Source organism: Protomyces lactucae-debilis (assembly GCF_002105105.1).
Source record: "Protomyces lactucae-debilis strain 12-1054 chromosome Unknown BCR37scaffold_24, whole genome shotgun sequence".
Taxonomy (NCBI): Eukaryota; Fungi; Ascomycota; class Taphrinomycetes; order Taphrinales; family Protomycetaceae; genus Protomyces; species Protomyces lactucae-debilis.
Genome location: NW_024468016.1, coordinates 79,773 through 102,339, shown reverse-complemented (window position 1 = coordinate 102,339; position 22,567 = coordinate 79,773). Strand labels below are relative to the sequence as shown.

Below are 22,567 nucleotides of genomic sequence, written 5' to 3'. Positions count from 1 at the left end.
CAGTGAAATGAAATCGAGCAACGGCTGCACTATCTGCTGCAGACTGCTGGTGGAAGGCCAATCAGGGCAGGGCAGCCTCGAAATTCGCGCTCAATTTCAGCAAAGACGCGCTCAACTTCCACCGGCGTCCAGCAGCAAACGCGCCGAGATCGCGCACAAGGCCGTCATCTGCCTCGGTCTCCTTTGTCTTATTGGAAGCTTGGCCGGCCTGTAGGCTGTAGGCTGTAGGCTGTAGCCCGTAAGCCTGTAACCTGCTTCAACTTGCACAGTTGCACTTGCAAAGCTGCGGGTACTGATGGCGTCTGCCTGATTAGCAAAGTTGAAGGCAGCTGTCACCAACGGTCTCGAATGCACAATCTCCTTCTTGATGACCGATTACCTTCATGGACCTTGGAAGAGATTGATCATATCCACAGAGCAAGCAATCGCCATACCCTCGCTGAGGCAACCCGATATCGGGCTCCTCGGCGGGCAATTCTTTGACCATATCCACTACATAAGGCTACCTAAGCATCGATTCATACCATATAGAACCGAGGAGTAGCAAAGCCATGACGGCCTACCCGGTCTGACCATTTTTTTAACCTTATTCAGCTAGCAAACGACTTTACACAGCGGCAAGAAAAGCCCTCCTAGAGGCTCCCACATCTTCGGGTCGGCCTCCTCCTCCCTCACACCCCTCAAGCGTCACTTGCAACAATCAAGCGTCTGAGTTCTTGACCAGGGCCTACATCTACAGCGCCCAGTCTTTCCCTTTCATCAAGCAGCCTCCTCTCATTCGTTTGTAGGGGCCTCTTGTCAGTCGGTCTTTTGTCCAGCATCTTGAAGAGACAGATGTCTGACCCATTCGCTTCACCCTGGACCTATCAACTGGATGGTCGCTCAACAGCATCGATACCAGTCAAGACACTCCCTGCAGTCACTCGCTCAACACGACAGCGATCAAAAGCGGGCAGCAACGCAGCAACAGCCTCAATCACTCGGCCTGTACAGGGAGCAGTTGTAGGAGGTAGCAAGATGGGCGGTCGGCCACGTTCCATTACGTTGCCGGGTCCTTATCGCATGCAGCAATCCTCCAGTCCCTTGTCATCGCCCATCTTTGCTTTACCAACACCAGGTCTCTCATGGACCAATACGAGTCTCGATGGCCGCTTACTATCGCCTGCCGAGTCTGGCCCAACACAACAGTTCAGTGCCAGAGACCGTGAAGGATCTATTCTATCGTCTGGATCCTCGTCAGACGGCCGGGTAGTAGCAGCACGGCCCATATTACAGCCGCGTTCGCAATCTGCTCGGTCCACAACGACGTTGGCGTCGATGACAGGTCGGCCTGGTCTCACACCTGCATCTCGAGCACGCGGGCTATCTCTTTCCCTCGTTGTTGGCGCTGAGGGTCAAGCTGCATTGCACACAGAAGCCCGTGCTATGATGGAGGAAGACCCGGGGATGCGCGGTGAGGCGATGCGTCGTATGGCGTCGTTTGCAGGGAGTGATGTATCCGTCACTCGTCCGCTTGGTGGCTTGACACTCGCTACAGGTGGACGCAGTGAGACGCTGATGCGATCGGTTTCTCAGCATGCAGAGTATAGCCCGACGATGCCACTCACGCCGCTGACTGCTGGGTATGATCAGAAATACATTTCACCCTCACAAATGCGTCGGCCGTCGCTGATGCAAACGCCAGAGTCAATTTGGGATAGTCCAGAGAGCAATACGGATGAGACGCACAGTCCATTTTCTTCACTGGAGGAGAGTCTACCGCAGAGAGAGGATGCTCGTGCGGCACTACAGCAAGTCTATGATCGTCGTCGAGGAGGCACGCAAATGCCACTTAGTACAAGTCTCCCTGCTCCCTCTGACTTCTTCGTCAATATGATGCCGACATCGCCACAAGCACCATTGCAGCGTGCTCGGCATCGTCATCCATTGACGTGCGGTGCGTGTCACATGGTCTTTCGAACAGCGCGGGCACATCAGGTGCATACCTCTGGTGGGTGTGGTGTCAAGCAGGCACCCTTCTTGGCAAGTGATTTCTTGGAAGCGCTCGATGCTGGTTCATCGGGTGGGTTCTTTGACTTTGCACATGCAACAGCAGGGTCGTCGCCGCCAGGTGTGCAAGACTTTCAGGAAGAGGCGAGGTTTTCTGGCGGAAGCCGAACACATGGCAGTTTACTGGCGAGTCCGTTGCTGAGTGGTGATGAGGAGTTGTTCTCAACACCTGTTGCTGCGTCCTCAGAGCCGAAGAAGCGGTCGTTGGTGGGTGGCGTGGTACTGCCGCAGCAGGAGAGTCCGTCGCAGATCCGGACGAGCAAGCGGGCTAGATAGAATCAATTTGTGTCTATAGATGTTTGTCATTGCAGCGACGGCCTGACTATGTCTTTGCCAATATAGATACAGATATATAAATGAATATATATACATATATGTATTGTATTGTCCTGTTCCATCTCGTCTCCCTTCACGTGCAAAAAATAAAATTTGAAATTTGAAGCAGCAGCAGCGACTACTCACCAGCTCTACCTCTTCTCCCTCTACTCACCAAGGCCCATCATGCTTCTCTACAAGGACGTCATCTCCGGCGACGAACTCATCTCCGACGCATACGACCTCGAACTCAAGGACGGTATCGTCTACGAGGCAGACTGCGCCATGGTCGAGGTCGGCGGCGAGAATGTCGATATCGGTGCCAACGCCTCTGCTGAAGAGGCAGATGAGGGCACAGACGACACAAAGGAGAAGGTCAACAACATCGTCTACTCCTTCAAGTTGACCCCTACTTCTTTCGACAAGAAGTCCTACATGACCTACATCAAGGGCTACATGAAGAAGGTCAAGGCCCACCTCCAAGAGAACGATCCAGACTCCGTTGCCGAGTTCGAGAAGGGTGCCGCGACGTTTGTCAAGAAGGTTCTCGGCAACTTCAACGACTACGAGTTCTACACGGGTGAATCCATGAACCCGGACGGCATGGTTGCGCTCCTCAACTACCGCGAGGACGGTACCACCCCATACTTTTCTTTCTGTATGTTCCTTGCTTGGTTGTATGTCTTTGCTAACCTCTCTAGTCAAGCACGCTCTCAAGGAGGAGAAGCTTTAAAATGTCGGTTGGATCATAGATTTATACAAAAAGCCATTCGCTCTAATTCCCACCGACATCTAGTCATAATTGCTGCTGGTCTCAGCCCACGGCCCATGCTGGCAAGTCACGATGAAGACGCAAGCTTGAGATCTGCTAGGAGTCAAGCTCCTCCACACATTGCTGTTCTCTCTGGGGGTTCAGGCGGTAATAGCCTTGTTCAACCGCTCGCTCGCATCACAGATACAGTCAGCTACATCTTGCCCATTAGTGACAATGGCGGCAGTACTTCTGAGATCCTTCGCGTTCTTGGCTCTGTCAGCGTCGGAGACCTACGATCTAGGCTTGTCCGTCTCATACCGGACACTGACCGCAACGGTCGTCCAAATCCCACAAAGACATTGCTAGCGTACCGTTTGCCGGTTGATACACATGCAGCACGTCACGACTGGCTTGACTTGCTTGATGGTCGACATACACTATGGAGAGACGTGCATGTCGATGTCCAACGCTCCCTGACTGCCTACCTACGCGTCTTTTACAGCGAAATCCTCAAACGCACCGCAGGCCTCGCTCGAGTCTTCAACTTTAGCACAGCAGCATTCGGCAACCTCGTCTTATCCGGCATGGTTCTCTTCTTCGGTCATATGGAAACGGCAATTTTCACATTCTGCAGACTCACCCACATCAATGAACATACCCGGGTGTTGCCTATACTCAGTACACGCTTCACAACGCCCATCGCAGCAGTCTTGCAAGATGGTACCGTCATTGCTGGTCAAAATGCAATTTCTCATCCGGCAGCCTACAGTGCCATTGAGTCAAACTTGCCATCGCCTGAAGACGACGATGCAAATCTACCTGGCTCACTCGCCTCACTACGTGCGCCGGGCATCATTTTCGATAAACAAGTCGCGGTACCGTTACCGTCCCCAATCGAACGCATCTACTATATTAACCCATATGGCCAAGAAATGCATCCACAAGCGAATCCAAACGTCCTCCAGGACCTTGCTCAAGCGGATGCATTGGTGTATGCGCCTGGCTCTCTGTATACCTCCCTAGCACCTTTACTCCTACCAGCTGGGATAGGCAAAGCCATTCAACAACTACAAGTACAGCGTAGACCGCGTATATTTCTGCTGAATGGATCGCTTGATCGAGAAACACCAGGATATTCTTGTTGGGACTTCCTCGTTGCAGCAGCAAAAGCAGCAGGGTTGACAGATGGCTTGGACAGCGCTACGACTGAGTCTGGTCTTCAAGCACTTTGTTCGCATCTCGTCTATATTCGACAAGGAGACAGTCTAGAGCCTGGTACGAGCCCAGAAATTGACTTGGCACAGCTTCGCGCACTCGGTATCGCCACGGTCTCTTGTGCAGGACGTTGGGAGGGTCAGGTACGTGTGTATGACGCCGATGCACTTGCGCGTGTGCTCAAGACGCTATTGACGACGCAGATACCAGCTAGGCGATCGACCCTCCATCATCTTGGTCGCGTACCTGCGTCCGAAAGCTAGGAACTAGTGGCATTAATTGTATGGATTGCGCATGGTAAGGGACTTCACGTCGATTCCAGTTTTCTAAGACCACGCATTGCAGTCCAAGGCTCTCTGCAGCTAGCGCCATCGAACGATATCATCCTAGGCCTACACATCATGAAGCAGGCTTTCTCGCTCACATGGACGTCTAGAGTATTCCTGTCTTTCACACTACCGTAACCACCAGTGATTGACACGTATGAACTACGTGCGCTTCGATATCTGCTATGAAAAAGCCTATTGGTCTGCAAGTGGTCCGAGCTTCTCACTGCTCGAAGGACTCTGCTCATCTTCATTATTTTTGGCAAATGCAGGTGCAGTCCACTGCCCCTGTGGGTCGCCCACACTGCAGCGTGCCTACTGGAGTTGAGCCATTTGTCTTCAGACACTTGGAGATTTTGCCAATATTGAAGAGGCACCATGAATCTAGCGAACATCCTGGACCGAGACTTGCGCCTTCGTCTGTTTCCATTGCCTCGCATGAGCGCCGCACTGTCTCCTCTGTCACAGTCACAGCTGCAGCGTGTCCAAGCAGAACTAACCAGGATGCTGTCATGATAAAGGGTAGGGCGACCATATCTTGAGCAATATGCTGCTATTAGCGTAAATCTATTGGTAAGGCAGTCTGTATACTGATGATTGGATCTGAAAGTCCTCTCGAGTGTTGCGAGAGCAAGAGAGAGGAAGGTGCGAAGCTCCTCTTTATGGCATGGCCTCAAAAGCCCCTGATATACATCTCACTGGAGACCGTGGACCCGGACCAATGAGACTCGTTGCAACTTTCCGACCTTGCAGAGTCCAGGAAATGGCAAACCCAATTGTTTGTTGCTTTTCTTGTCCAATTACTGCTTGTGGACATGTCAGTGTCAAGGAGACTTCAGAGGCAATTGATCTTTGGCTTTTTGTGGGCGAGTTCCGACCAGCAACGGCAAGCGAGTCGTTGAAGTCACGCATGAAGCAGACAACGATGCGCGATTGTGAAGCATTTCTCGACGGGGAGATAGCTCACGGAACGAGATCAGAGCTGAATTGGTGGTGGCTGCGAGCCTGAGGAGTAGCGAGGATTGCCTGCACAGGTCATTGAGGGTCAAATGATCTGTTGCTGATGCACTCGCGCGTATAACGCTGCTGACGACACAGATATTAGTTCGTGGACCACGCCTGCACTCGGAAAGTAGACAGCTACTATCGTTCTTTGTACCGCTGGTGTTTGATCCATGCTTTGTGGCCTTTGTAAAAGACTCGATTTGGTTCTTACGATTAGCGATGTCTGGCAAGAAAAGAAGAGTGGCAGACCAAAGACGCAACCTCTTTTGTAAAGCGCGAGACAGATACGTGCAATGTTCTTGGTGTCATCGAGGCCACTGTGTGCTTGTCCTTCCATTGTCACTTCAAGAGCTTGACCTTGTTCTGCGAGGGTGCAGCGTTTCTGCTTCATGAATGCAGCAAATAGACCACGCGTATCGACATACGGGCCGTAGAAGTAGTTCGGTATCGGTAATTTGCTATGCCGTGCTTGCAACCAGATAAACTTTTCGACATCTGCTATTCCATCCGTGGCGAATGCCCAGTTGCGAAAGTGTCGTTGCAATCGATGATCGTTACCGACACTGGTGCGAGGGAACCAAGTGGATGGTTTGCTGAAACTGAGGTCGTGCAAGGGTGGATCAAACAGTGTTTGAGTGTGTTGCTCTAGCCACGCTGTCAAATCAGACAAGACGACGTCAAACGAGTCTGCAGCGTCGACTACTTGCTGAGAGATTCCTGTCAGCGCTGTACAAAAGCGGGTCAGTGCTTTGCGCGGCTTGACAAAGCGATGAAATGTGGCCAAGACTTTAGCTTGCTCCAAGTCAAGCAACATCACTGGCAGCTCGATAATTTCATGCGCAAATAGCTCAGATCCAGCATCACATGTGGCCTCGACGTCCATGACGAGGAGATAGCGAAGCGGTCGCTGTTGAGTTGCTAGGCCAGCGCGTGGTCTGGGTGGCGTCCACCTGCGGTCATCTTGTAGCGTGGTAGCTTTGAGCAGATCCAGCATGGCATCAATGCCATCGGATGCAGAGGACATTGAAGCGGGATATAGTACAATTGATCAGGGAGAAGAAGCTTGCTCAGACTGATCACTGGAAGAGTGGATCGCAGTTAATTAGATGCATAGTCTGCAGCTGGCTTGGAGGTTGCCGGACGATGAGATGGACCGCGCTCAGGCACAGTTGCAATAGAAGAAGTAGAAAGACTAACTGCTATACCGCCAGGGTCTCGTTATGAAGGTCAAAAGTCGAAAGTACTCCATCTTGAATCATGCATTAGCATGCTTCTTATTATGGGACTTCTTGTGTTTGTGCGCTGCTTGCTTAGAGAGTTGCTCTGAAATCTTCCCATGCTCGAGACCAATCTTCTTCGGATCCAATGCCTCCGTCCGGGGAATCAGCCATTCTTGGGAAATGCTGGAGAGACTTTGACACGAGATGCTGGAATTTGGGACAAGTGGACTTTGGGGTAGACTGGAGGTTTGTATGACGTCGTGCTGAGCGTAAAGTCCGATGGTTGTCCCTGTGCGAGCCACCATTTTGACCCTGGCTGGAGACAATCAGCTGGAGTTTTTGGAACACCATCCAAATAACCGAGTGGACGGTCTCGTGGCTTAGGTGCAAAGTAAGGTACTGGGGTGCTATCAGTAGCGTACGCCGCGCGTTCAAGGTAACATCCATTTGGCAAAGACAAATCAAAAAGCCCAATGTCAGCTGGTGCGCCACTCAAAATACTTGGAGGTACTCCGACAGTATTGAGTACTGCGGTGGTGCCAATGCCACTTGCCGTGTCGACGGCAGTGGCCATGATAACATTGTTGATTTTGATGTTTTGACACTTGCTGGGATTCGAGCACAGCACATGGCCGAAAGAACCAGTTGGACTTGTGCCGTAGATACCATCGATAGTGACATCCGTGATTGTCCCCAAAGAAGGGTATCCATAGCAGTTGGAATTGGTCCTGCCCAGACTATAGCAGGTGTCGATGTACAGTGCTTGGGAGTTATCTGAGGTGTGGATGCGAGAGGCTGTGATGTTGTGGACATCAGCAAGACCACCACCGCCCAATAGCTCTTTTGCTTTGACACGGTTGCCCGGCCAGATTTTGATGCGAATCCCACCACGGGGTGTGCCAGAGATGAGGACATCCTGAATCACCACATCTTTGACAAATTCATTGACACCAACAATATTGCCAAGAGATCCAATGGCGACACCCGCTGTCTTGGAGCCACAGATAATGTCGTGAACGTAAATGTTTGAACACATGCCCTTGATAGCCACGCAGTCATCCTGATGTTAGCGTTTTCCTTTGTCAAAGATGCATACAGTATTGTCGATATAGTTGTTGTGGAACTCCACATTTGTAGAATTGCGAATGTCAATGCCATCCGTGTTCATGGCCATGACGGAACCACCGATGGACTGAATCATCATGTCGTGGATATTGACATGATCAGAGTCTGTCACGTACATGGCCCATTTGGGTGTATCCAAGAATCGCAAGTTGCTAATCTCGCAATTCGTGCATCGTTGAAGTGTGACCAGGTTCGGTCGCATGATGGTATTGTCAGCAAGGTACGCAGACCAGAACGGTGCACCATAGCCAATAATGGTTGAGCCAGTCTTGAAAACCTCAGCTCCACCAAACTTGAGACCTTCGCAGTCGCGAAAGAGAATCGCAGCAGAGCTGTTTTGGAAGTTCACGAGATCATGCTTGTAGGCATTTTGGGCCCAGAAGACTGGGTCTGCCTTGAGATGCAGCGTCCCTTGGATAGAGATGGTCACATCCTTCAAGTCGGCCATGACCACGACATTGTCAATGAGGGAATCACCAGCCTCAATGATGATATGACCATTGCTTTTGCAGGCCTGGGCAGCCTGTAGAAGATCCTTGGAGATGCCATTCATGTTCGCCTTGATTGAGCATACTTTAGGCGCTACATTCGCTTCAGTTGGGTTGGGCTTGACCGCTGCGTTGCTTGTTAGCAGGTGAGATGACGAGATTGACAAACCCTGCGCAGTCGCATAGCCTAATGAGAGGAGTTGAAGCCAGGCTGCAGCGATGGCACAGTGCTGCGGTAACATCGATCGTAGCTTGTCGAATGATGAAGGCAGCCGACGCTGTCACGTACTTATACTAGTCTTCGCTTTGCTCCTGAATATGCTCAGGACTGGCAACCCAATCATTTCGCACAGACAAAGCTTGTTAGACGCCGGGCCACGGGAGCATATTAATTGTCCTCATCTTCGGAGTGTTAGACTGGTCAGGGGAATGCTGAAGCTGTGACTGCTATTTGTAGAGTCAGGGGTGTCCTTGATAAAAGGGACCTGCTGGCATATTCTAGGAATCAAGTTGCCATCTCCTATATATTAGACTGGTCAGGGGAATGCTGAAGCTGTGACTGCTATTTGTAGAGTCAGGGGTGTCCTTGATAAAAGGGACCTGCTGGCATATTCTAGGAATCAAGTTGCCATCTCCTATATATCTGACACGGAGAACCCCTGAAATTCGCATTCTGTGATTTGCGAGGCAAACACAAGAATCGCATGCTCTGCTGAATAGAAGCGAACTTTTCGGTGTCTGCTTGTTGAAGTCGACTCAATAGTCTGATGCGGGTCGGCAGAGCAAATATGTTCATTGGACTTTGGGAAGGAGACGTGAAAGAAGTTTAAGCTGCCAATCGATGTGCTGTCATGACCACAAACTCGTGACTGAGCACTCAGCGGTAGTTCGTGTGTCGCGATAATTGAACGGCAGTGCACGGCAGATCAAGTGTCTCAGTGCAGTTGCAAGGCTCAACCCGCTTCTTTCAGCATTGTGAAATGCATGACGCAGAGTGCACAGACGTACACCTGTTTGGGACAAAAGAGTCTTGATTAGTCTATGGTAGTGTAGCCTTTTGATATTGACAGAAAAGTTTTGGATTTGTATGCTCGCAAAACAACACGATTGTGTAGGAAGTTAAAAACAAGGCCCATCCGAGTCAGAAGAAAGCCCACAGTGAAAGAAGAAGAAAGAGACGTGCAACCCCCTCTGTATTACAACGAGCAGTCTATTGTGTTCGTGAGGACCCTGATGAGCGAGAGGAGAAGCTATCGCGTCTACTGCCAAGTGGCGTTCCGCAATGACTTTGTTGACCTTCTTCCATTTGCTTGAGTGCTCTGTATGCGTCAAGTTTTGCAGGTCTGCTTGGATCCCTGCGTTGTTTGAGTCGTTGCATAAATACATACATGCCTGCAATGACAGATAAACCAATGATCCAACCAACAACAAAGAGCAGGAACCAATGCGACTTCATCCAAAAGATGAGACCCGAGTCGCCGTCGTGCCAGGAAGATCCTTCATAGTGCAAAAAGAAGGACCACGGCCGGTACATGTACTCATCTGGCATGATGATGCGTACGCGGTCTTCATCTAGTACAGTGCCACGTTTGTAGGAGAGCCAAACGAGTGACAAAAAGAGCGGACCCGTGGAGGCCATGACGGTGAGGTAGGGCAGTTTCCAATCTCTCGCCATGGGTCGTAGATTCTCAATGACATCTTTAAAGAAGGGATGTTGCGGGATGGAGCCCATGATGTCGTTGGAGATGCCCGTTGGTTTTGTCTTTCGTACAAATGCACTGAATGACAGAAGTGGATCGAGTTTGCGATTGCAGCCGTCGTCCAGGTCAATGTAGATCCCACCATAGTGACTTAGGATGAAGTAGCGAATCGCATCTGCGCGCTGGATATTATACGGGTAGTTGTCGAATTGTTCAAGGAACCACGGGTACTCGCGCTTGATGAATTCCCTGCCCATGGCGTCTGTCCAGAGGATATGCTTGTAATCTGGATGCAATGCTTTGCACGTCTCATGCGGTTCGACCCAGTGTGCGGGTATTGTCTCGTTCTTCCATGTTTGGTGGATGATCTTTGGGACGAGTTGCGGGCGTGTCTCAATGAGCTGTGAGCCCATGCCTGGGATTTCAATGGAGCGGATGGCATCTGACGCACCAGTATCCACCAGCAAGACAAAGAGCCAACGACATGACCAGCAGAGGGAACCTAGGATGATGAATTGGCAAAGGAAGAAGATGGCGACTGAGCGGCGCATTCTCCTTTGTGTTGTTGGGACGAACCCTTGCGCTCAATGCACGGCGGCTTGGGTTGTCTAGTGACGGTGTGCTCAGTCTCTGCTTCCTTGCGCGATGTATCCTGGGTGTGCTAGAGAGGAGGAGAGAGGGTGTCGCTGTGCTGGACGGGAGCGTGGATTGGGGGCTGTCGCCTTTTTGTTTGTGTGGGTGGGCGAGGATGCAGACTACTCTTGACTCTTGGCTCTTGAGGCTATAGGCAATGTTAGGCATAGGCAAGGCAGGCTAAGGCAGAGCTACGGAGGACTCCATTGGGCCAGTTCCACGCGCGACCAAGGGACTCAGGCGAGGCGGAGTCAACTTGGCTCAATCTCGTACCAGCAAACTCGAGGGATCCGGCTATAGACACTGACAGTATTAGACACTGTAGGATAACTGGATAATAGGACTTCGGTATGAGCTATAGACAGGAGGCATCATCCATCACCGGCATCACTCCTCCCCGGCCATTCTCCGCGGTCTGTCAGTTGCCCGAAGAATGCTGCATGCACCATCAAGGAGGCAGCGTGCAATCCTCCTTCTGGCGTAACCTGCGCGCTTAAGCCTGGCTGCCTGAGGCCTTGACTTGGGCTTGTAAGTTGAAGTTGTAAGTTGTGGCAGGCTCATGGCCGAGGCCCGACACGAGATAAAGGTCTATTTTCGTCACGGTGTCAATTATATACAAGTCGTCTATTGCCAATGCTTAGGCTAGAAGAGATAGAAGCTAGGGCTGACTATAGAATCAGTATAGATCCAAGCAGCCGCTCATGACTTCTGAAGTCTGGCCTCTGAAGCTTGGCCGCTTCTCCTTCTCGGCCGTAATCTTGGCGAACTCGGGTCCACTGTCTCGGGATCTCCCTCGCAGGGAAAGATCCAGCGGGAGCACTGTACACATGGATCTGGTGCAAGTGAATTGCCCTCGTTGGCGAGCAGCATGATTGTCATGACAGCATTGACAATATGACACTGTCAATTTGACAGGCCTAGACAATGTAGACATACATGTTCCTGCACTACTTCCTGCAACCAGCAATTCTGTCAAGTACACCGACATCAGCTCTGGCATCACCCGTATGCCAAGTCATCCAGCTACAGCGTCCTTGAACAAATGAAGATTGTACGTCACCTGAAGGCCTTGCTCATTCATAAGACACAAAAAGAACGACAAGCGATGAAGCATGCATTGGAGCGATCCTAGGGCCAGCTGAGAGTCGGCTACTGTTGTCGAACATGATGTTCTCTCCAGCGCGTGCCCATCACAGTCAAGGCATCACGTCTTTGCAAGGCCTTAACATGAAGTACCTCGCAAGCATCTGTGTCAGTCAGATAGCATTCTTGATCACCTCATCGCCCTTCTCGTGGTCTCGACTGCATCGAAATCATTGTGCAAAATGCAGAGCACCTACAGTGGTCCTACACAGTTGTAGCTTGCGAGAAGGTCAGTCTTGCCTGTACTGGCCACCATGACCTTGATAAGAACATGGCACTGTAGTACTCCCGTATGCCAGACGGTCAAAGAGGACTTGTGGCCATCTAGACCTCCAATGAAAAGCATATTGAACAACTATCCAGCACGGACAGCAGTGAAGAACGAACAATGATGACATGAGAGCCATCGTAGCCTTCGTAGGCCTCCCGTGACTAGAGAGCCAACAGCTAGTCAGGCAGAGATACCGCCGGCAAACGAGGCAGACAAGCAGAGCATAGCCCTAGCAAACAAGCAGCAAGCAGTAATATAGATGTTTGTCCACTGTCCAGTCTCTTAGTCGCGGCTCGTCCCCCGAACTGCAGCAACACAAAAGAACACTCCAGAGTCCAGACGACACCCTGACAACCTTCCCCTTCTCTCTTCTCCAGGCTTCCTCTTGACTAGCCGCAACAGGGCTCGAGTCTAGCTGCAGTCGCCAGTCTCACGCGCCTTCCTTCTCTTCTTCTCCATCCATGGGCATCTGCTCTTCCTGCTGCGGAGGTATGTCCACCCTCACTCCTATGACGCGACTTGGCCTCTCCGCCACAACGCATCTACAGGCGCACACTCAATCTTCTACAAGACCGCTAACAGTTTCACAGCACAGGCGCAAAATGGACTGTATGAGCCGCTGCTGGAAGACCGCGAACGTGAAGCAGTCTCTGACCTTCTCCAGTTTCTTGAAAATGTATAACCCATTCTCTCTCATGACCATCTCTCAGGCGTAGCTAACACATTCAACAGAGGAATGATGTCGATTTCTACGCCAACGAACCCTTACGCGCACTAACAACGCTCGTTTACAGTGATAATGTCGATTTGCAGCGTAGCGCCGCCCTTGCTTTTGCTGAAATCACTGAGAAGGATGTGCGCGAGGTTGACAAGGAAGCGCTGGAACCCATCTTGTTTTTACTACAGTCGCAAGACTATGAAGTGCAGCGTGCTGCAGGTGCGGCACTTGGTAATCTCGCCGTCAACAGTACGTTCTGCTCTTTACTCAATTTAGTCGTAATGCTAACAAGCTAGCTGAGAACAAGGTCAGTATCGTCAATCTCGGTGGCCTTGAACCGCTCATTCGGCAAATGATGTCGCCGAATGTGGAAGTCCAGTGTAACGCTGTGGGTTGCATCACCAACCTCGCCACACACGATGATAACAAGGCGCGTATTGCGCGATCTGGTGCGCTGGTACCATTGACGCGGTTGGCGAAATCAAAAGATATGCGTGTTCAGCGAAATGCGACCGGTGCACTGCTCAATATGACACACTCGGATGAGAATCGTCAGCAGTTGGTCAATGCCGGTGCGATGCCAGTGCTTGTGGCTTTACTCTCTTCAACGGATACAGATGTTCAGTATTACTGTACCACGGCACTCTCCAACATTGCAGTGGATGCAACAAATCGTAAAAAATTGGCAGCGACGGAGCCACGATTGATACAATCGCTCGTCAACCTCATGGATTCGAGCTCGCCTAAGGTCCAATGTCAAGCAGCGCTGGCCTTGCGTAATTTGGCTTCCGATGACAAGTACCAGCTTGAAATTGTGCGTGCGAATGGATTGGCACCGCTGTATCGGCTCCTGCAATCCACCTACTTGCCTCTCATCCTATCCAGTGTTGCATGTATTCGCAATGTCTCGATTCACCCACTCAACGAATCTCCTATTGTCGATTTCAACTTTGTCCCACCACTCATTGAGTTGCTCGTTTCAACAGAACACGAGGAAGTGCAATGTCATGCTGCTTCGACTCTACGCAACTTGGCAGCCACGAGTGAGCGCAATAAACGCATCATTGTGGAGTTTGGCGTGATTCAAAAATGCAAGGAAAAGATTCTGGATGTACCGCTTACTGTGCAATCTGAGATGACTGCGTGTATCGCCGTATTGGCACTGAGTGATGAGCTCAAAACGCATCTTCTTAATCTAGGCATTGCAGAAGTGTTGATTCCATTGACACGCAGCAGTAGTATTGAAGTACAAGGCAATGCTGCAGCGGCACTCGGTAACCTCAGCTCCAAAGTGGAAGATTACAGCCACTTCCACAAATGCTGGAAACAGCCTGAAGGCGGTATGAATGGCTACCTCAAACGTTTCCTACAGAGTGACGATCCAACATTCCAACATATTGCTGTATGGACCTTGTTGCAGTTGTTGGAAGCGCAAGATGCGAAATTGGCGAGGTTAATTGGGGAATCGGAGGAGACGATGCAGGCATTGCAGACCTTGTCGAGCTTGCCTGTGGATGAAACGGCGTCTACGGAGGATGCAGAGGGGGATGCAGAAGTGGTGACACTCAGCAAGAAGTGTCTCGAGTTGCTCGGCAAGTAGGGGTCAAGTCATGGCCAAGGGTCTTTAATCTTTAGTATTGAAAGTGAGAAATAATTTGAACGACGACGAGAGCAAAGCACTTCTACTGCTTCTACTACGCCTACCACTAGCTCTGACGTGTCTACTATGGAAAAGTATACAAAGTGGAGGGATGCAGGCACAGGCATTGCCCCATTCCTACCTGTCGCACCGCCAGATTTGACACCTGCAACAGCTCTGCCACGCATCATGCTCGTCCTCCTCAAAGCACCTCTCCTTTGCTTCTACCTGCTCTTCTTCTTGCTTGCAGACAGCTTCCTACGCTTGACGCTTGGACTTGCGCATCCTCCCACGTTTCGTACCCTCAGATCTGCATGGGCTCGTGGTCTGCTCTTTGTCCTGGGCTTCCCGCAAGTCTCTATCACTTATGATGGACGCAAACGGAAGCCTATCCAGCGAGATGATCTTGTGGTTTCCAACTGGAGTAGCCCGGTGGATATCTTACTACTGGTCTACTTGATTCCTGATGCACTCTTTGTTCAGTGTACGGATGCCTCAGAGATGCTCTACAAGACACGTTCAGCACTTGACATGGGAATTGATGCATTGAGCATGCCGACCTTGACGCATCGTTCGAAAGGTCAATCACTCGCTGAGCTCAGGCGTGTTTACAAGGATCGTGTCTTGGTCCTTTTCCCAGAAGCAACACCTACTAATAATCGGGGACTTTTGGCATTCCAGCCAGTGATTGCAGATGAGGCTTACGTTGTTGGGATACGCTACGGTACACCGGCCTGTCTCACTTCGCCCATTCCCAACACTGTCAAATTTCTATGGGCTTGCTTTTCTGTCTTACGGCATGAAGTGCGGCTCAAAGTATCAGCAGGGCCCGTGTTGCAGGCGGATTGGGAGGAGACGATGGCGAGGTGTGCACGTATTTCACGAACGAGACTGGCTGTGGCGGATAAGCTTGCCTTTCTGGATGCTTGGGAGAGGAGATAGTAGATACTAGCATAGCAATAACCAGACCAAGGCCTCTGCAAGAGTCTACCTTGTTCCTTGTATAGGCTTGAGCTGTGACCTTGGTGGTTTCAATCTCGCTGCAGAAAGTTGAGCGACGACAACGACACAAAGGACATACAGTCTTCCTCGCTGCTACTTCCTCAAAGCAGGCTTCAAGCTACTCAAGGCCGCCGTCGCCGCTGCAGCTTCATCAACCATCCATCCATTCATACCTGGCTTTTGTGTGTCTTCGCCGCACACACAGGCCATGCCACACGACCATGGCGTCAAAAAACCAGCAACAGATCCACGCGCACGCGTCCTAGAACGCGCCTTTGACGTCGAACCGTATGAATGGCTCGAACATGATTACCCACTCATTCCTATCGTCCTTGGCAAGTATGATCCCGAGCGACAATTTTGCACTGTAGCGTGTCCCTTTGAGGAGTTTGCGAGTAAATGCTCGTGTCCTAATCCAAAGCATCGTGAAGTGACGCCTGCGACGCATAAGGGGAGCATCATGGTGCATATCAAGGGACTTTGCAGGCATGCGTGGACAACGGACGCGCAGTGTTCGTATGGGCTCTGGTTTGGGCCTGGATCGAAGCACAATGCATCGCATCGCATACCCTCCAGGCGTGTCAATACCACGCAAAAGGCAGAGAGTAGGTCTACAAAGACAATCCGAGTATTGCTAACTTCAGTATTTGCGGCAATGCAAGCCTTGACCTATATACGCAACAAGATACAGCAAAAGGAAGTCTTGCGCTCAAATAGACTCCAACAAATTGTGTTGGTGTGCGACTCGGAGTACCTCCTTGAAGCCATCACGCATAATGTACTACACTGGCGCGCTGCTAATTGGCGTACAGAGCGTGGTGGTAAACTGGTGCGTAATTCACGATTAATGCAAAAGCTGGATGACTTGGTCTCTCAATTCGAGGAGGAAGGCGTGGCAGTTGAGTTTTGGGAAGTGGAGAGGGAGTTGAATGAGGATGCAACTGAGTTTGCCGCTCGAGCACTACGAGGTAAGACAACTTGTCGTCTTGAACAAAAAGAGCTAACAGCAGATCGCAACGATGAGCTCATGTCGATGTTTGCACAACTTGCTATTGAGCACAAGAACAAAGCTCGAAGGCAACGACATCATGCACACGAGCAGCGTCACAAAGCAGTCGATTTCTAATGGTTCAATTTCACTCTCTCTTGCGTAGCGCTAGCATTCATTTCGAGATACCCAAGCCATCACAGCGAGAAAGTCTGATAATGCTTGAGAATGTACAGAAATTGGTGAATTCTAACGGATAATACTAAAAGGTCTACCCAATGGTAGCGTAGTGCGCCCGTCCTTGAGCCCATCGCCACAGTGCAGTACCGAGGTACATGGCAAAGACATCTGCAAAGGGTGTCCATGCCGCCACAGCCAGTGCGAGGACCACGTAACTTGTTGTGAAGGTAATGAGCTGGTTCGCCCAGTATGGCAATCCATGTCCTGACAAGAGCACCGTCATCCAAGCACCATACGACCAGAAGACCACACCGTGAAGGAGGTAAATGGAGTAAGAGTAGAAGCCAAGGACACGCAAGAACTTGAGACGCAATACTGCCTGGAACCAGCTGGACAGATCGCAGAGAAGAAGAAGAGCCGTTGCGGCAAAGAGGGAGTGGACTTGTGGATATTGGAATTCTGGGAAGCCGTAACGCTCTGTCTGGCCAATTGGCAATCCTGTCAAGACGTCTGGGTGAATGGCGTGCTCAAAGGTTGGCAAGTTGAAGTATGAGACTTGCATGATGTACTGCGTCGACATGAACAAAACAAAGATGCCAAGAAGCACAGTGATGGCCAGGTACGAGCGAGCAGGCCTAGCAAACCACTGTCGGTACTTGTAGTTGGTATCCAAATCGGAAATGGCCAGACCAAGCCAGAAGTAGGCTCCCCAGTTGAGCGCGTACCACGAAAGCAGCATACAAACAAAGTAGTAACCAAATCGCTTCCAAGGCGTACGAATCTCGCGAATAACAATGACGCCAAGGAAGATGAGCCAAGAACCTTGGACCTGAACAGGAATGGTCCAGAGCACACCGGTGCAGTAGTTGTAGATGATTTTCGGCAACTCTGGTGGCGAAATGTAGAACAGTGCAATGGTCTCATTGATGAACCAGCCAACATTCTTGAATTGCACAGCGTATGCCCATGTAGACCATGTGACGGAAGCCAGGTACTGTAGCCAGTGTGTAGCACCAACGCCGAGCAAAAAGTACTCGAGCACAACAGCGCAGAGGACAGGGAAACCGAGACGGGGAATACGGCGGAAAGTAGAACCTGCCAAGTCGGAGAAAGAACCGGTCTTGAAGTACCGCACACCAATGAGCCTAGATGACAGAACAAAGAAGACACCGATACCAAAGTTGGCGTTGAAGAATAGTGGCGTGATGGTGTATCGCAGGTAAGGAAGCCAAGAGTAGTGGTCACCGGTTGGGGAATAGTCTGTTGAGATGATGCCGTGGTAAAAGGTGAGACAGTAGTGCACGAGCGACACCAGCAAACAACACAGACCACGCAGACCATCAAGGTAGTCGAAACGAGAGCTGACGCGCATGATGGGTTGTTCTTTGGATTCGCCCATAGGAACAGCTGGCTTCTTCGAGAAGATGCGTTGCCACCAACGAGAAGGAGCAGCAAAGGCAGCAGCAGCCATGGACTTTTTGCGGTCCATGACGGGCTGCTTGAAGGCCACTTCTTCACGACGATTGACCTCAACTGAGTCGCGCTGGTTGAGTGAGCCGTATTCTTCGCCTTCCTCCTCCTCTTCAGCATCAGAGTTGCCTTCGTAGTCTTCATAGTCTTCTTCGTGCTCTTCGTCATCATCATCAGCATCCGTCTGAGCCAGTCTAGACCGAGCGCGAGATGAGCCTTCGCCGCCTGGACGGTTGTAATACATCTTGGGCATCGCTGCAGCAATGGCTTTGGCGTTTTTGTTGGAAGCAAGTGATTTGAATCCACGAATAGAGTTTGCTCGAGAATCAGGTCGCTCAATATCCTCTTGCGTATTCAAACTTGCCGTCTCTGGGTCAATCTCGCGAGAACGAATGATGGGTGTTTCACCACGCTTGAGGGCCTTCTTATCGGCTTTGTCTTGCTTTTTCTTCTCGCTCTTCATGGAGTGTGTCAATTCACCGTGAAGCTCGAAGCGATCCATCTTGTAGGCGTATGCTGGTGGGATGATGGGTCGATCTTCCTTTGGCACCGAATAGTACTTGACGGAACGACGCACCAGAGCATGGATGAGGAGCAGCACGAACAGAGTGAAAGTCGACCAGCCACCATACACGGCCCATCGAGGTGCGCGGTACTTTGGCTCAATGTTAACCCATCTCAGAGTGGAGGAAGGATCGAATTCGGATGAAGTTCGCAGGGTGTCGTCGTTGGTAGAGCAAGTTGGCAAACCCAAAATCCGGCACTGAGCGCCAAACACATCGTCACCAGAACTGATGGTGGAGTTGTAAAAGAGACGGATGTAGCCAACGAAACCATACGTCACGCTTGTTGGGGGACCACGCATGTACGAAGGTGCTCCGTTGGACCAGTGCTTGAAGTAGACGGCGCCAGGAACACTTGGACCGGGCAGGAATCGATCCGTAAAGGTGACATTGTGCTGTGCTGAGGCATTGACGTTGTTGCTGAACTTTGCGTAATTCTTGACCCAGTCGATACGCCATTCATTCATCTCATAGAGCTGATCGGGTGTTTCCGTGCTGATCTCGGTAAAGTTGTAGACGGAGGGCGTCAGGTACTGCTGAGGTGCAGAAATGCGGTACTGCGACTGAGCAAGACCGGTTGGGTCGCCAGTGAGCAAGTCAACCTCGAGCGTGTGCGATTCGTTGTAGCGGTAAAACATGGAGAGAGCAGCACCGCCTTGACCGTGCATGCCAGCAGGCTGCAAGTAAGAACGGAAAGAACCAAACTGAATATCTTGTCGTGCGGTACGAATACCACCACCAGCGACAACACGCCGACGTCCTGGTGCTTCGACCCGGAGCGCCAGCGCTTCACCTGTGCCGTTGTAGCCGACATTGACTGGGTCTGCGCCTTGCTTGTAGACGACATCAAAGCCTTGCTCATACTTGTTTTCAAAGTCGAGCGACACCCAGTCGTTGTTGCTTTCGAAAGCTTCGGCTGTGGTTTCGTTGAAGTAGATGATTGTTGTATCTGTCCAGAGATGGCCCGTGACGGGATCCAAGTAGCCGCATGGACAAATGGTATCGCGGGCATTTGCGAATGACACCAGTGTCGCTAGCGCGCTGAGGGAAAGCAGTTGCAGATGCATGCTGATGCCTCAACCTAAAGAGCGACGCGATAGAAGAACAGCTGAAACAGCACGATTTCTTGGTGGAAGATGTTGTTGTCAAGAAGAAGAGAAGATGTAGTGTTGGTCTCAGAAGGAGAGTATAGCACGATGATAGAGAGAGACGCGCGCCCCGTCACGAGCTTAGGCAACAGGCAGGACTACTGATGCGTGGCATCCAGCCCATTTGCATTGGTTTCTAGCTAGCGGCGAGCAGTACCCGTTTTCGGCCTAGGCCTGGAGTCAGGCACAGTAGTGATGGCCCAGCGGCCTGCCAGACAATACCAGCCAGCTGGAGCCTGGTGGATTGATTGCTGTACTGGGCGACTCATGGTGTCTTGGTCGTTGCGGTTTTCGAGACATCCGGAAATCAGGATTCCAGCCACGCGACTGGGAAAATAGAAGTCGATGCAGGAACGGTGAGAACTGGCTGGGACGAAGTGGAAGAGGTCTGAATAAGGCCTATCTGTGCTTGGAACAAGTGCTTGGAGGGTGAACAAGTCCGTGCTGGTGCTATACAATGGTACATGTGCGGGTTACGTCGCGAACGTGGTTCGGTAGACGACCACCTGGCGGCCCAGGATCATGGACGAGATGACCGTGAATTGACTCGGGACTATTGTCTAGTGCCAGAGCAAAGAGACGATCAGGCTGGCTGGCCGTCCGCTGATGTCCAGAGTCCAGAGTCGAGACTGACCAGAGAGGGCTTGCTGCTGCTTCCCTCATCCGGAGCCCCTTTGGACCATGACTGACGCAGGCGGGTGCCGATCTGTCTCTCGTTGCGGCCAGATGCAGGGCCTATTCAGCATCGTCTCGCTGGCGTGTACATGTATCTTGTAAGCTGGCTCGTGTCGGCGACGTGTGCGACATTGCCATCTGCCGGCCCCCTCCCATCCCAGCCTCCGTCCTCTTGTGCAACCAATATCTCCAGCGAGCAACATACAACCTATTGGTGACACACAAGGAAAGACATACACCTTCCTACCACACCATCACTCAACATGCTCCGACTTGCGGACCAGGTGCGCGAGCTTGCAGTCGGGTATGCAGATGTCCACACTCATGCCCGGCGACCGCGCGCCATGTGTGAGTTCGACGGAGAGCGCTGGACGCCTATAGACCCAGCAGATGATGTTGCGCCTGGATCAGCAGCAGCAATGCAACCGCGCAAGCAGAGTATCTTTGCGCAGACGTACGCCGGTGAACAGCACCAGCAGCAGCAACACTTGCAATCAACGTCGCCAGTCTTGCAGCAGAAACAACAGCCTGGACATCAGGCTTGGCCATTGCCGACAGATTCGGCATACTCCTCGGCGCCACCTTCTGCATTGGACACAAGCTCCTCTGGCAACTCAATGCGCTCAGTCCGAGCGCAAGACTTCAATCGAGAAGAGCATCGTCGCAGTTCTGTATACTACGAGGAAGATAATCGCTCCGATGGAGAAGACTGGTTGGACGACGAGCAAGATGATGTCGTGCATGATTTGGCAATGCGTCATGAAATGCAAGGCAGCGTCGACAATGGCCGTCGCGTGAGCATGTACGCGTCGCCTTCGTTCCAGCGAAACCTCATCTCCTTTGCAGATCTCAGTGTCTCCGAGGTTGACTTGTCTGGAGAAGACGCCGAGTGCGACTTGCAAATGGCGCGTCTGCAGATTGTCTCTGCCTTCCCCAAACAGTTTGCGCAAGAACTCAGCTCACCTAAACCCCTCACAACGTTCTCGCTGTATACACGCTCTGAGGATACATGCGAGATGCTGCATGTGGTGCTTGTGCTCGAACACCGCAAAGCATTCTGGAAACTGCTGGGTACCTCGGACCGACCTCTCGACAAGGTGACACGCCTTCCTTACATCTGGGCAGCTGATTTGGATTTGCCTCCACTCTCGCTCGATGAACCACGTATTGAAAGTGAGCATGCTTGCATGATTATGGGTGAACCAACCTTCTCCACCATCCCCTGTGACAACCACAACGACGAATGCCGTCGTTGCAAGGGTCTCGCTTCAGAAGACGACTGTTTTGCGTGCGAAGGCAGTGGTATCTTCAAGAAGAAGCCCTGCGTCATGTGTACCGGCAAAGGCAGGTATTTCTGCAAGACTTGCAGTAATACAGGACATCTCGCTTGTGCTACTTGTGGCAGTAGTTCTGGACCACGCCCAATTTTAAGACAGGCATTTATTCACTGTGCGCGCGAGACACTTGTCAGTCCAACCATGGAGGTGGATGGTAGTGACAAGATGACTTTGCTGTCAACAGCCAAAGCGCTTGCCAAGGATGTGATTGAGGGCGAGAATTTCGGTGAAGGTACGTTACCCGTTGCTGCATGTGGTGTTGTTATTCGACAGCGTGGCCATATCGTTTGTGCAACAGACATTGCATCCGGTGCGAGGGGTTTGTTTGAGGTTGTGGATGGCACAGAGCGTGTCACCTTCAAGGGTCAACTCAAACCAATCGCCCAATCCATTGCAGGCGGCAGTATCCGTTCGCAGCACTCCAGCAGGCCGGCCAGTATCTTGAGCGGCTTCAGCAGACGCAAGAAGGATGAGGACAACAACTCGGATGATGGAGCAAGTATACGCTCCACTGCATCGTCTCGTGCCAAGAAGCTATTGACTTTTTGGAAGAAGTAGACTCCATTGCTTGCACTTGCTTGTATTGTAGAATAGCGCGCCTTC

The 22,567-nt window shown here is 51.3% G+C and overlaps 12 protein-coding genes across 12 annotated transcripts; 8 read left to right on the top strand and 4 right to left on the bottom strand.

Moving 5' to 3' along the window:
* Positions 1 to 524: 524 nt before the first annotated feature.
* On the top strand, positions 525 to 2,398 carry BCR37DRAFT_168242 (uncharacterized protein). The gene has a single exon (XM_040866246.1). The coding sequence runs from the start codon at positions 835 to 837 to the stop codon at positions 2,323 to 2,325; it is 1,491 nt and encodes a 496-aa protein (XP_040722521.1). The 5' UTR covers positions 525 to 834; the 3' UTR covers positions 2,326 to 2,398.
* A 152-nt stretch (positions 2,399 to 2,550) lies between these two features.
* On the top strand, positions 2,551 to 3,097 carry BCR37DRAFT_403703 (translationally-controlled tumor protein; the record flags this gene model as incomplete). Its single annotated transcript, XM_040872021.1, has 2 exons — positions 2,551 to 3,022; positions 3,066 to 3,097. 2 exons carry the CDS (start codon positions 2,551 to 2,553, stop codon positions 3,095 to 3,097), a joined length of 504 nt encoding a protein of 167 aa, XP_040722520.1.
* Positions 2,961 to 4,748, top strand: BCR37DRAFT_167959 (uncharacterized protein). The gene is made up of 4 exons (XM_040866244.1): positions 2,961 to 3,022; positions 3,066 to 4,484; positions 4,537 to 4,630; positions 4,679 to 4,748. Exons 2-3 carry the CDS (start codon positions 3,193 to 3,195, stop codon positions 4,601 to 4,603), a joined length of 1,359 nt encoding a protein of 452 aa, XP_040722519.1. The 5' UTR covers positions 2,961 to 3,022; positions 3,066 to 3,192; the 3' UTR covers positions 4,604 to 4,630; positions 4,679 to 4,748.
* BCR37DRAFT_167925 (uncharacterized protein) lies at positions 4,745 to 5,453 on the top strand. The gene has a single exon (XM_040866243.1). The coding sequence runs from the start codon at positions 4,845 to 4,847 to the stop codon at positions 5,199 to 5,201; it is 357 nt and encodes a 118-aa protein (XP_040722518.1). The 5' UTR covers positions 4,745 to 4,844; the 3' UTR covers positions 5,202 to 5,453.
* A 349-nt stretch (positions 5,454 to 5,802) lies between these two features.
* BCR37DRAFT_400959 (ribonuclease H-like domain-containing protein) lies at positions 5,803 to 6,771 on the bottom strand (the record flags this gene model as incomplete). Its single annotated transcript, XM_040871822.1, has 2 exons — positions 5,914 to 6,771; positions 5,803 to 5,870 (listed from the first exon to the last, which is right to left on the bottom strand). The coding sequence occupies exons 1-2, from the start codon at positions 6,686 to 6,688 to the stop codon at positions 5,803 to 5,805; spliced, it is 843 nt and encodes a 280-aa protein (XP_040722517.1). The 5' UTR covers positions 6,689 to 6,771.
* Positions 6,772 to 6,817: 46 nt separating this feature from the next.
* BCR37DRAFT_383619 (pectin lyase fold/virulence factor) lies at positions 6,818 to 8,846 on the bottom strand. Its single transcript, XM_040870092.1, has 2 exons — positions 7,981 to 8,846; positions 6,818 to 7,944 (listed from the first exon to the last, which is right to left on the bottom strand). The coding sequence occupies exons 1-2, from the start codon at positions 8,737 to 8,739 to the stop codon at positions 7,048 to 7,050; spliced, it is 1,656 nt and encodes a 551-aa protein (XP_040722516.1). The 5' UTR covers positions 8,740 to 8,846; the 3' UTR covers positions 6,818 to 7,047.
* An 861-nt stretch (positions 8,847 to 9,707) lies between these two features.
* Positions 9,708 to 10,748, bottom strand: BCR37DRAFT_403702 (mannosyl phosphorylinositol ceramide synthase SUR1; the record flags this gene model as incomplete). The annotated part of the gene is made up of 2 exons (XM_040872020.1): positions 9,708 to 9,727; positions 9,794 to 10,748. The coding sequence occupies 2 exons, from the start codon at positions 10,746 to 10,748 to the stop codon at positions 9,708 to 9,710; spliced, it is 975 nt and encodes a 324-aa protein (XP_040722515.1).
* A 1,957-nt stretch (positions 10,749 to 12,705) lies between these two features.
* Positions 12,706 to 14,562, top strand: BCR37DRAFT_389522 (vacuolar protein 8; the record flags this gene model as incomplete). Its single annotated transcript, XM_040870740.1, has 4 exons — positions 12,706 to 12,733; positions 12,793 to 12,920; positions 12,977 to 13,211; positions 13,259 to 14,562. 4 exons carry the CDS (start codon positions 12,706 to 12,708, stop codon positions 14,560 to 14,562), a joined length of 1,695 nt encoding a protein of 564 aa, XP_040722514.1.
* Positions 14,563 to 14,790: 228 nt separating this feature from the next.
* On the top strand, positions 14,791 to 15,543 carry BCR37DRAFT_389521 (uncharacterized protein; the record flags this gene model as incomplete). The annotated part of the gene is made up of 1 exon (XM_040870739.1): positions 14,791 to 15,543. One exon carries the CDS (start codon positions 14,791 to 14,793, stop codon positions 15,541 to 15,543), a length of 753 nt encoding a protein of 250 aa, XP_040722513.1.
* Positions 15,544 to 15,643: 100 nt separating this feature from the next.
* On the top strand, positions 15,644 to 16,796 carry BCR37DRAFT_168079 (uncharacterized protein). Its single transcript, XM_040866245.1, has 2 exons — positions 15,644 to 16,208; positions 16,248 to 16,796. The coding sequence occupies exons 1-2, from the start codon at positions 15,812 to 15,814 to the stop codon at positions 16,727 to 16,729; spliced, it is 879 nt and encodes a 292-aa protein (XP_040722512.1). The 5' UTR covers positions 15,644 to 15,811; the 3' UTR covers positions 16,730 to 16,796.
* Positions 16,743 to 20,192, bottom strand: BCR37DRAFT_383614 (acyltransferase family-domain-containing protein). Its single transcript, XM_040870091.1, has one exon. The coding sequence runs from the start codon at positions 19,869 to 19,871 to the stop codon at positions 16,863 to 16,865; it is 3,009 nt and encodes a 1,002-aa protein (XP_040722511.1). The 5' UTR covers positions 19,872 to 20,192; the 3' UTR covers positions 16,743 to 16,862.
* Positions 20,193 to 20,890: 698 nt separating this feature from the next.
* BCR37DRAFT_395366 (uncharacterized protein) lies at positions 20,891 to 22,522 on the top strand (the record flags this gene model as incomplete). The annotated part of the gene is made up of 1 exon (XM_040871617.1): positions 20,891 to 22,522. One exon carries the CDS (start codon positions 20,891 to 20,893, stop codon positions 22,520 to 22,522), a length of 1,632 nt encoding a protein of 543 aa, XP_040722510.1.
* Between the last annotated feature and the right edge of the window lie 45 nt (positions 22,523 to 22,567).